Here is a 12,415-nt window from a genome sequence, read left to right on the forward strand (position 1 = left end):
TGTGCATGTAAGAACTTTTATGACAGATAATTAGCTTGGTAATCGTTTGTGAAAGGTTGCTCAGTGTTTTAGGTCATGCGATACATGAAAATAACCTTACCTCTCATTTAATATGTCAACTCGGATTTGAAGGCACAGCATGTATCTGGAGGGAAAGAAAACAATAATAATAATAATAATAATAATAATAATAATAATAATAATAATAATAATAGTAAGAACAAAAATTTCTAACACAGACACAAGGCCACAATTTTTTTTTCAATCCAGTCGATGCTTGGATCAGGAGGATAAAATTTCACTTGGAATGCAAATTCCCAAGGAACATCTAAAAAAAGAAATAGAATGAGACAAGGGTTAGAAGAAAACTGTAAAACAATAGTAACTGCATTTCCCAGTAAAACAGATGAAGCAGTTTGCATCTACATCTAACAAATTTGTAGACTATCTCCTCTCATCAAAGTATCAACAATTTTAGCTATAACTAATGTATCCAACTGACCGTTACACATAGTGTCCTGAGGACAAAGAACTTGAAAAGTACGCAACTGGTACTTAACCCTGGTAAAATGGGAGGCAAAACTGACCTGGCAAAATTTGAACTCAGAATGTAAATGGGGCATGACTAAACACAACAAAGTAATTTGTTGTCTGTCATTTTACAGAATCTGTCAATCCATAATGAAGACAATGGAAAGTAAAATAATTAAATGATTACCATTTAATTCAGCTCTCTAGCACTACAAAAATAATAACAATAATAATGATAATAATCCTTTCTACTAAAGGCACAAGGCCTGAAATTTTGCGGGAGGGGACTAGTCGATTACATCAACCCCAGTGTTTCACAGGTACTTAATTTATCGACCCCGAAAGGATGAAAGGCAAAGTTGACCTCAGTGGGATTTGAACTCAGAACATAAAGACAGGTGAAATACCACTAAGCATTTCATCCAACGTGCTAATAATTCTGCCAGCTCACCATCTTAATATCATCACCATCATCTATAATAATAATAATAATAATAATAATAATAATAATAATAATAATAATAATAATAATCCTTTCTACTATAGGCACAAGGTCTGAAATTTGGGGAGAGGGGGCCAGTTGATTAGATTGATTCCAGTATGCAACTGGTACTTAATTTATTGACTCTGAAAGGATGAAAGATAAAATCAACCTTCTTGGAATTTGAACTCAGAATGTAAAGATGGATAGAATGCCACTAAAGCATTTTGCCCAGCGTTTTAACTGTTCTGCCAGCTCGCCATAATAATAATAATAATAATAATAATAATAATAATAATAATAATAATAATAATCCTTTCTACTATTGGCACAAGGCCTGAAATGTTGGGGGTGGCGGGCTACTTCATTATAGTGACCCTAATGCTTGGCTTGACAGGCACTTACTTTATCAGCCCTGAAAGGATGAAAGGCAAAGTCTACTGTGGGAGAAATTGAACACAGAACATAGAAATGAACAAAATGCCATACAGCATTTTGTCCAGCTTGCTGCCTTTGGTTTCAAATTTTGACATTAGGCCAGCTAAGTTCAGCCAAAAATTCAACTCTGAGTTCTATACTGTGGCATATGTTGGGGCAGGTGACAAACAGTTGGATGAGTTCATTGCTTATCACATTATTTCTACAAATATTGAGTTGATGAAGGCAAAATACAATTTATTTATTGTTACAGTGGCAAAAATGAGCATTGCTTGAAAAATTACATACCTTGTAAGATCTTCTCGAAGTAAGGATGGATCAGGAGGATAAAATTTCACTTGGAATGCAAATTCCCAAGGAACATCTAAAAAAGAAATAGAATGAGACAAGGGTTAAAAGAAAACTGTAAAACAATAGTAACTGCATTCCCCAGTAAAACAGATGAAGCAGTTTGCATCTACATCTAACAAATTTGTAGACTATCTCCTCTCATCAAAGTATCAACAATTTTAGCTATAACTAATGTATCCAACTGACCGTTACACATAGGTGTCCTGAGGACAAAGAACTTGAAAAATTGTTGCTGCTTCATTTACCAAATAACCAATCCATGGTGAGAAAAAAAAAAAGTGACTTGATTCTCTTTTGCTTGTTTCAGCCCTTGGATTGCAACCATGCTGGGGTACCACCTTTTAAGGGTTTGGTCAAAGAAACAGACCCCAGTTCTTATTTTTTAAGCCTAGTACTTATCCTCATGGTCACTTTTGCTGAACCACAAGTTACAAGGAGGTAAACAAACCAACACTGGTCATCAAGGGATGGTGGACACACACACATATATACATACATATATACATACAAGATGGGCATCTACATAGATTTTGCCAAATTCACTCACAAGGAATTAGCTAACCTGGAGCCATGGTAGAAGACACTTGCCTAAGGTGCCATGCAGTGGGACTGAACCTGAAACAATGTGGTTACCAAGAAAACTTCTTAACTACATAGCTATGCCCTGTGTCCATGGAGGAACACAGAACTAACTAGAACAAAAAGGGACAGTTTTGTCACTGTGATAGAAAGTGAGTTGTTGTTTTTCCCAATGTAACCCTGGGTCAAGCAGACCGATGGTCAAAAGCATTTCAGTTCTTTTCTACTCTAGGCACAAGACTCTAAATTTGGGGGGAGGAGGCCAGTTGGTTAGATCGACCTCAGTACGCAACTGGTACTTAATTTATCGAGTACCTGAAAGGATGAAAGGCAAAGTCGACCTCGGCGAAATTTGAACTCAAAACGTAAAGACAGACAAAATACTGCTGAGCATTTTGCCCGTTGTGCTAACGTTCCTGCCAGCTCACCACTTTAAGGCATTTCAGTTCTGACCAGCATGTCTGGTATATTAGCCAATGATATTTTCTAAGACAGTAAGGTGTAATTTAAGAGAACTTGCTTGTTATTTCTAGCAGGATGAGTAACTATACATAGGCTTCCTTCTAAGTTTTAAACTGAAGTAGGCAACAGTAATTAGAAAATGGCAAATTTGTTCTGAGGACTAAAATTTAGAAACTAGTATCCTGATAAGCAGGTGAAGAAACTTGTTTGAAATTAAATATTTGATTAACCAATTTATCTGATATCTCTTAAATATCTCCTTCTCATCTTTAAAACTGAGACAAAAGCTATGTGCCAAAATTCTTAGGACATGCTAATATAAAGACACAATATTCACAGCTGAATATAGTTTTCTGTATACTATTGACTTAGTTCATCCAACATTTTGCCTGCTCTGATACAGGGAGATAATACTGGTCCCTGACAACACATTTGTGACAGTATGTGCACTACACTTGTGTGCAAGAGACTGACAAACAAGCATCTCTGTTGAGAGAGAGAAAAAGAGAGAGCAATATCTTTGTGCCCTTCCAGGGTCTCAGAAGTAGTTAAGTATTTATTTGAATTCAGTAACATTTTAACATAACATTTTTCAGTCACATTTAGCTTAAATGACATCAGACCACCCACTCACACACAGGAAGGGTACCTATCTATCTATCTATCTATCTATCTATCTATTTATTTATTGCAGATCACATTCCATATAAGATGAAGCTATTCCCAGCAAAACAGCCTAATTGAGGCACGTAGAATTTTAATTAAATAATTATGCTTCAGAGACACAAAGACATCTCATGCAGTAAGCACAGAACACACGAATCATGAACTCAGAAACTAAATATGTTAAGAGCTGTCTCCCCACACAAAATAGACAGGCAAACAGATACACACATACATACATACATACATACATACATACATACAGACACACACACACGTTACCGTTTTTCTTTTGTTTTGTTTTTTCCCAATGGCAAGTGATCTAAAAACACAATGTTCAACAGACTTAATGGGGTTGTTTTAAGATATTTTTTCTGCCGAGATATTATTAACCTTTGCAACGCAAAAGTGTTTTTATTTATTGAATCAAAGAAAATTGGAAAATTGCATTTCCCACAGAACATTTCTGAAGAAATCAAAGTTGAAGTAGCAGTGACTTTAGAGTTAGTAAAACACTTTTATGAAAAAAATATTTGAAACAAAATACTTCAGAAATGTATTGATTTTTAAACATAGATTTTAACCTCAACAAGTGAATGCAAAATCTCAAGTGCACACGTCTCTCTCTCATATATATATATACTTTCAATAATAATAAAGGGTAAAATTAATTAATTAATAATTTTACCAAGTAGTTTGGTAAAATTGTTAATCATTAATTCATTTTATCCTTTATTATTATTATTGAAAATATAATTCACTCCCTGATAGTAAACTGCAATTTCTGCGGGATTACTCGTAACACACGTGGGTGATTGGGGAAGAATGCGAGTTCTAACTCGTCTGTGTAAATTCGGAAGTGCTGGTTGTTGGATATTAGTCATTCAATGTCACTTGGTCGAATACGTACTTAATTATTAGTACTCTTAAATTTACAATTGAAATTTACTACACAGAAGGAATATGCAGAGTGTGTGGAGCATGAAAGGCAGTTTAGCCCTTTAGCATTTAAAACTGGCCATATTTGGCCCAAATATGCTACTTGTATTTATGTCCTAACCAGCCAGATCCAGCCTATCACACCTACCATGCAATGCCATTCTAAAAATATACTGTCACATTGTCCAAATTTCAAAGCTATGAGATAATACATGATTAATCAAAAGCAATGTGAATGAAAAAGCATTATATTTGACAAAATAATCTGAATGCTAAATGGTCAAGCAATGGAGAACAATGTTTATGAATGAGTGATGAAATCCTACAATTAATTTGTATTACATATACCACACATAGATGTCTGAATGTACAAATGGAAGTAGGGGTACTCAAATCCTGCATTAAAGACCCCCTTCAGTCATGAATGAAAATGGCATTGCACCTAGAAAGTTCTCCTTCAAGGCACAAGCCGAGGCAAGGTTGTTTGTGGAAGACCAACAGTCAGCCATGCATACCAGCCTCCTCTCTCCTCACCACGGATGTTATCCAAGGGAAAGGCAAAAGCCGATACAGCTCAGCACCAGTGATATCGCAACTCATTTCTATATAAGCTGAGCGAACAGGAGCAACATGAAATAAAGTGTCTTGCTCAAGAACACAACATACAGCCTGGTCCAGGAATTGAACTCACTACCTCATGATTGTGAGCCCAACACTAAACACTGAGCCATGTGTCTTCACTTAGTACTCAAATCATGTAGTAGAGTATATTTATTCACTCTGCTGAAGTTGATAATTCATTTCTTTGTTACTCCAAGTTTTCTTGCTCTTGGGCAGCTTAATGGATGCTTGAAAGTGAGAAAATCAGAGCAATAAAAGAATGAATTATCAGCTTTAATATATTATCATCGTTTAATGCCCACTTTTCCATGCTTGCATGGGTCAGCTGGGAAAAGCTGAGGAAGATTTTCTATGGTTGGATGCCTTTCCTGTTGCCAACCCTCATCTGTTTCCAAACAAGGTAATATTTCCTTCCCATGACCAGACACAGTTTTCATGGAAGACTAGAAATGAACAACCTTGCTTGTATGACAGTGATGTACGAAGGGTCCTTTCCATCTACCAAGTCCATTCAAAAGGTTTTGGCATGGGGGCTATAATAGAAGATACTTGCCCAAGGAGCCATACAGTATGACTAAACCTGAGATTACATGGTTGGGAAGTAAGTTTCTTAACCACAAAGCCATGCCTGTGTTTTAACACTAGTTGTTTTAAATCTGTCTTTCCATGCTGCCAGACAAGTAAAAGCACTGTTCAATTTAATCCTATATACATCATTTCCTGAGAATGGGGAAATGGAAGTAACAAACCTACTCTGTAACTCCCATTGGAAACACTAATAGCTAAATGAAATTGTAAAATATATTTTTAAACAAATCATCTATTTGTTTTTACAATTTTGTTTTTCAGAGCAATGGCAATTTCTCAGCATTGCTGACTTACAAAAAAAAGTAGAAAAATTCCAGTTTTAATTGTCAGATCATAAACTCTGTTTTATAGAGAGGTAAGCATTTAACTCTTTTGTTAACATATTTTTATTGAAATATATTGCCTTTGCTTCAATTAATTTTGAAAATAAGGAATTTAGTAAACTAATTAGTTTTATTAAGCCAGTGTTTGGAATTTAAATTTACATAAAATTCTGATGGGGTGTTTTAATTTAGTACATTCTGAAAAACAAGAAACTAAGAAACTGCCTGTAAACTGAAGGTTCAAATACCCAGTTGAACCACTTCGTTTCTTGTAGCTTTAGCCATTGGTGACCCATTGACAATTTATGGGTTGTGGGATACTTGGATTTTTTCATACACACACATGCTAAAGACTTGTGAATAATTTGAGACCAAGTACCACTTTGCAACAAATCTACTAACTGGACTTCAACTACACACCTTTCAGTGCTGGGATAATAATGTGCTACTATTTACTTTTTGATATGAAACATAGTTCAAAGCTGGCAGAATGATTAGCAGACTGGGCAAAATGCTTAGTAGAATTTTGCCTGGCTTTACACTGAGTTCAAATTCCACTGAGGTCAACTTTGCTGTAATCCTTTTGAGGGTCGATAAAATAAGTACCAGTTGATTACTGGGATCAATGAAATTGATTTACCTCTGAAACTGCCGGCCTTGTGCCAAAATGTAAAACTAATATGAAACACAATACCATTTTATGTTATTCAAATTTAATATTGATTATATTAAAATATTAGTGGTTAATACATCATTTATTTACTCACAAAATATGTTAAGTAAATAAGAAAGCAATACTTATTTAGTTTGTAAATAAATATTTGGGATACAGCCTATATATGTAAACTTTATTTCCACCAGTCATAGTTGAACTACCAGGTATTAAAAATAATTAAAATAATTTTTCAAGATCTAAAATACTAAACTATGCCTATGTAAGTTATACTGGCTCTCAATTATGTACATTGCTAAACCCCTTAGCATTTAAACCAGTCACATCCGGCCGAAATATTCTGCCTGTTGTATGTTCGAAGCAGCCAGATCCAGCTGCTCACACTGACCCTACAATGCCATTGTAAAACTAAATAATTACACCATCGAAATCTCAAAGCTACAAGATAATGCATAGTGAATACATAAACATTACATTTGACAGTAATTTGAATGCTAACCCCAAAACCCTGCAAGCTATATAGAGATATCCACTTAAATCAAATCCGTTCTGTGTTTATCTAGGGATTGGTGAACAGGAAAACAATTACTGAAAACAAAGTAGAGAACTTACTTTTAAATAAAATATAATAGATTTTTTTTTGTTTTTGATTTTCCAATATCCTATGTGATTATTGTTATTTTGCATGGGCTGGATGGAATTTGTTGAGGCAGGTTTTTTACAGCTGGGTGACCTTCCTGTTGCCAACACTCACCTCCAAGCAAGGTAACTATTTCCCATGGCCAGACATGCTTTTCACAGATGACTAGAAATGAACAACATCTCCTGTATGATGGTGAAGTACATTTACAACCCTCATGTGATGTCAAGACAGGCTACATGCAAGCACACACACACATATATATACACTGACACAAACACACACACACATATATATATATACACTGACACACACACCCACCCACACCAGGCTTCTTTCAGTTCCAAAGTGCCACACTGGGATTGAACCTGAGGCCACACAGTTGGAAAGCAAACTTATCAACCCCAGAGCCATGCCTGCACCTATGTACATATATGATAAACAAGATTACAAATATAGAATTAAATATGAAAATGACTCAGAAATACATCTGCATATAATTAAACGATATGTCACTATTTCTAATGAAGCCTCAAGTGACTTCTTGCACAACTTTGGCTGGGAACTAGTAAACACTGCACTAAACCTAACACAACGAAGAGAGAAGATAAATTGTGCTGCAGTAGGTAACAGGGATATAGAATAAATTACAAAACTGGGAATTAAACAGTGGTAGATAAATCTCACTTTTAATTGTGCTGAGGATACTATTAACTACTATAATTAAAACAACACCAATGTCTAATGCTACTATTAACTATTTGTGTGTGTGCGTGTTTTTTTAAATTTTTTTACCTTTACCCATATCTGGTTTTTTAGTAAAAAACCCAAAATCCAGAAAATCCAGCCCTAAACTATTTTCTGAAAAATAAAAATTTCAAGTTAAAAAAAAAAAATAAAAACAAAAATGTAAGAAAGAAAAAAAATCTATTGAAAAATAGCTTTACATTATTAAAACAAAAAGGGAAAGAAAGAAACATAAAAAAAAAATGGGAGAAAGAAGATAGAGCAAATTCAAATCTTAAAAGCAATCAAACACACACACACACACACACACACACAGAATCAAACCCATTCAATTAATCTGAGTCATGATGGGCCTCTTAACATACCAACCTATTAATCACATCTCCTTCACATTCAGATACTACATATTACTGCTACTGTTCTTATCAATCCCACTTAAAAACGATCCGAATAACTCATTCCTCGCCCACTGCCCTCCGTCAATATTCGCCCACTCCAAGTCTTCACGATCCTTTAGAAGTAACAAATAAGAGAAAAGAAAAAAAGAAAAAGAAAAAGTAAAAAGCAATAAAGCTTTCAGCTATCTCGGGTCAGGTAACCAAGCAAGTTTATCGAAAAAAACCTTTTGTGTCTATACCTGACATGGAGAATGTGCAGAATGTAAACCAGGCACTGTGGAGCTGCAATAGCCCAGTGGTTAGGGCAGCGGACTCGCGGTCATAGGATTGCGGTTTCGATTCCCAGACCGGGCGTTGTGAATGTTTATTGAGCGAAAACACCTAAAGCTCCATGAGGCTCCGGCAGGGGATAGTGGCGAACACTGCTGTACTCTTTCACCACAACTTTCTCTCTCTCTCACTCTTTCTTCCTGTTTCTGTTGTGCCTGTAATTCAAAGGGTCAGCCATGTCACACTGTGCCACGCTGAATATCCCCGAGAACTACGTTAAGGGTACACGTGTCTGTGGAGTGCTCAGCCACTTGCACGTTAATTTCACGAGCAGGCTGTTCCGTTGATCGGATCAACTGGAACCCCTCGTCGTCGTAAGCGACGGAGTGCCAACAACAACAAACCAGACACTGACAATAATTCGCATTTCTAGGCTGGATTTATTCTTCTATATTTCTCCACTTTTACAGGTGTCAGTCACTGGACTTTGGCCATGCTGGGACACTGCTTTCAAAGGATCTAAGTCAAACCATATGAAAGCCAGTACTTATTTAATAGTTAAACCTCTAAGTTACATGATGAGAAAGACAACAAAATCCACAACACTGGTTTTTAGACCTGTGTAAACAAACACAGACAAGGATGTGTTTGTATCCTTTTCTTAATGGCATGTCAACTTTGGAGGATTCTTGATTCTTTAGATTATCTCCCCTCCTCAAATGGAGCAGGTTTTAATAACCATTTGGTAATAATGACATCCTCCAGAGGTGGAGATAATTTTAATAAATCAAGAATTCATGTTGTATAGTTGCTTGAGAAGACTCGTCATACTTGAGAAGGCCTGTCAAGCCAAGTGTAATTGCAGTCATGGCCAATACCAGTGTCATGTAACTGGCACCCATGCTGGTGGCATGTAAAAAGCACGTGCTGGGCCTCGTGGACGCAATGTGGCCGATGCTGGGATTGTGTGACTAGCATGTAAAAGCACCTTCATGTGCTGGGCCACTCTGTGGGTGAGTAAGTGAGAGTAGAAATAGTAAATGATGGAGAGGTTAAAAAAGAAAATTTTTCCTAAAATCAAAATAAGTTTAAATTGAAACAAGTTATACCTCTCACCGGCATAAATAGAAATAAAAGTAGTTATTCAAACACACCATCCCCAAGTGGACAGTTATTACAAAAGAGATATTTTTTCATAATATATGACAGAATTAGAAATTTGAATATGAAATTAAAGAATTTTAAAGACAAAAATGCATAGAATACATTATATTTAAATTTTTTCTTTGTTTACTTATTATGAAGTTTATAAAATAGTTATAACAACAGCTAAGTGTAACCACAGAGGGAATTGATAGATGGGAAGTAGGTGACAATGAAGAATGATATAATAGTTTTGCTTTTCATAAATGAAAGAAAAAAAAAAATCTGATCCTGGAAGGATTTGAACACACAAGGGTAGACACCCAAAGTCTCTAACCATGCAATAAAGCTTTCCAACTTTGGCAGAGTAGAGGAATCAATGAATTAACCCTGTAAAAAACTAGACACAAAGCAAAGTAGAAGATTTCAATGTGATTTGAAACCCAAATGCAGAGGGATGTAAGTAAATGGTGCAAAGCTTTTAGTCTAACACTACTGTACCAGCCATTTCACTGCCCTAAATATACAAATACCCTAAATTATGTCTATGGTATGTTTCTTACAAATAAGAAATAAAATAACTCTCACTGTACTATCCGTCGCCCACTCTGTCTTTGTGTAATATATATTTTCAGTTATGGTAGAATTAAAAACGAAACATACAGTGGGTGTAAAATTTGAAACCTATTCTCATTGTCCGATGAACTAGAAATAAAGTGATAAAAACCACAGTTGACAAAGATATAGCATTTAAATACAGATAGCTTTATTTTTCTTTTGATAATGTTTCTAGCCTGAGCAAAATTTCTCAAACCGTCCTGCATGCATGCACACACAAACACAAATATAGGGCTAAGTCACCAAACAACAAGAGCAATATATTATAATCTTTCTTGTCAACTACTATTCTCATGTCAAAAGCAATACATGGCACAATGAGTGTAACATATCTGGTATGCTGGTCAGGTGGGTTTACTGAGGTATTTGATCAGCAACCTCACAGCCCATTTACAACTGATTTGAAGAGGACAGGCTGAAGCTACTCAACGTCATAACAGCAGCAAAAAAAAAAAAAAAGTTACTTTGCGAACCTGCAGTTGCATTTGATGGAACAGTTTATTGTTGTGATATTTAGCAATCAATCAAGTGGTTGATATGTGAAACAAACAAACACAGAAGTAATCTTAAGGGTGAATGTCTAAGTGTCTATCCATACTGCTGAGGTCAAGAATAGACTTAATAAAAGACCAAATATTTGTTAGGGATTGAAGCTCCAAAGTTAATGTACAACTGATTTACATTTACAGCTAATTCTATGCTGTCCCATTGTTGAGGGATTAACTGTAGGAAATAAGATAGAAGTCCAGAAAACCAATTTCTCTCACAAATATCATACCACCCATGCCTGTGATGGAAAACTAAATTTTTTAGCTTTTGTTGCTTTCAGTCATTGGATTGTGACCAAACTGGGGGCACTGTCTTGAAGGGTGTAGTCAAACAAACCAATCTCAGTACTTATTACAAGTCTGGTATTCATTCTATCAGTCTCTTCTGTCAGACTGCTGAGTTACGAGAATGGAAACAAACCAACACTTGTCAAGTAGTGGTGGGAGGACAAACAAACAAACACACGCACACAGAAGCTTCCACACAGTTTCCATTTACCATGTTCACTGGGGTTATAGAAGACACTTGCCCAAGGTACTGTGCAGTGGGACTGAACCCAAAACCATGTGGTTGAAAAGCTAGCTTCTTAACCACAAGCAAGGATGATATCCAAATTTTGCATAGGTGGAATAGACTTCATGTCTTTCCCCAAAATATCATCATCATCATCAGCAGCACTACCATTAGCACTAAAGCATAACATACTATATATATATCATATATATATTATATATATTACAGTAAATAGTTCTTATCTGTCTGTGTTTCCAGTTCAAATCTCACTGGAGTTAACTGGCTTTCATCCTTCCAGTCAATAAAATAAATACTATTCATATACTGAACTGATTTAATCAACTATAATCCTCCTTCCTCCCATACATATTTGTGGCCTTGTGCCAATATGAGAAATTATTATAAAAGCTGTCACAACATTAAAAACCGAGTCTCAGTAATTGCTTATCCGATATTCCCAAATTGCTTCCACCCTGAAATTTTCTCTAAGTTTTGTTAAGCTTCATGAGGTACAACACTTTGCTGGAATATGAATGACATTGCAAGTGAGAGATTTCAACAGTCTTCAGAACTTTAGATAAAAACACAGATAGTGTGGAGGCACATGGCTTAGTGGTTTAGGGTGTTGGACTCGTGAGTGTAAGATTGTGGTTTCAATTCCTGGACGAAGGAAAACAATTTTTTTTTTTTTTGTTAATCCACAGCCCACTCAGCTGATAAATATGAGTAATCCTGCGACAGACTGGAGGAAGGAACACACACACACACACATTATATATATATATATATATATATATATATGCTGGACTCCTCATTCGCATAATCACAGAACCCTGGAGCTATCCATAGCATTTACTCAGCATTACCTGACACCTTTGGGTCTTATTG

At 35.7% G+C, this 12,415-nt stretch overlaps 1 protein-coding gene across 1 annotated transcript in view; it reads right to left on the reverse strand.

The window, feature by feature from the left end:
• Positions 1–11: 11 nt before the first annotated feature.
• LOC106872757 (proteoglycan 4) overlaps positions 12–12,415 on the reverse strand; it is a 329,051-nt gene continuing 316,647 nt past the window's right edge. The window contains exons 6-7 of the mRNA XM_052972349.1: positions 1,739–1,814; positions 12–145 (exon numbers count right to left, since the gene is read on the reverse strand). Coding sequence (XP_052828309.1) covers positions 97–145; positions 1,739–1,814 — 125 coding nt within the window. The 3' untranslated portion in view covers positions 12–96. The remainder of the gene's footprint in view (positions 146–1,738; positions 1,815–12,415) is intronic.

This window comes from Octopus bimaculoides, chromosome 13 (assembly GCF_001194135.2).
Source record: "Octopus bimaculoides isolate UCB-OBI-ISO-001 chromosome 13, ASM119413v2, whole genome shotgun sequence".
Classification (NCBI taxonomy): domain Eukaryota; kingdom Metazoa; phylum Mollusca; class Cephalopoda; order Octopoda; family Octopodidae; genus Octopus; species Octopus bimaculoides.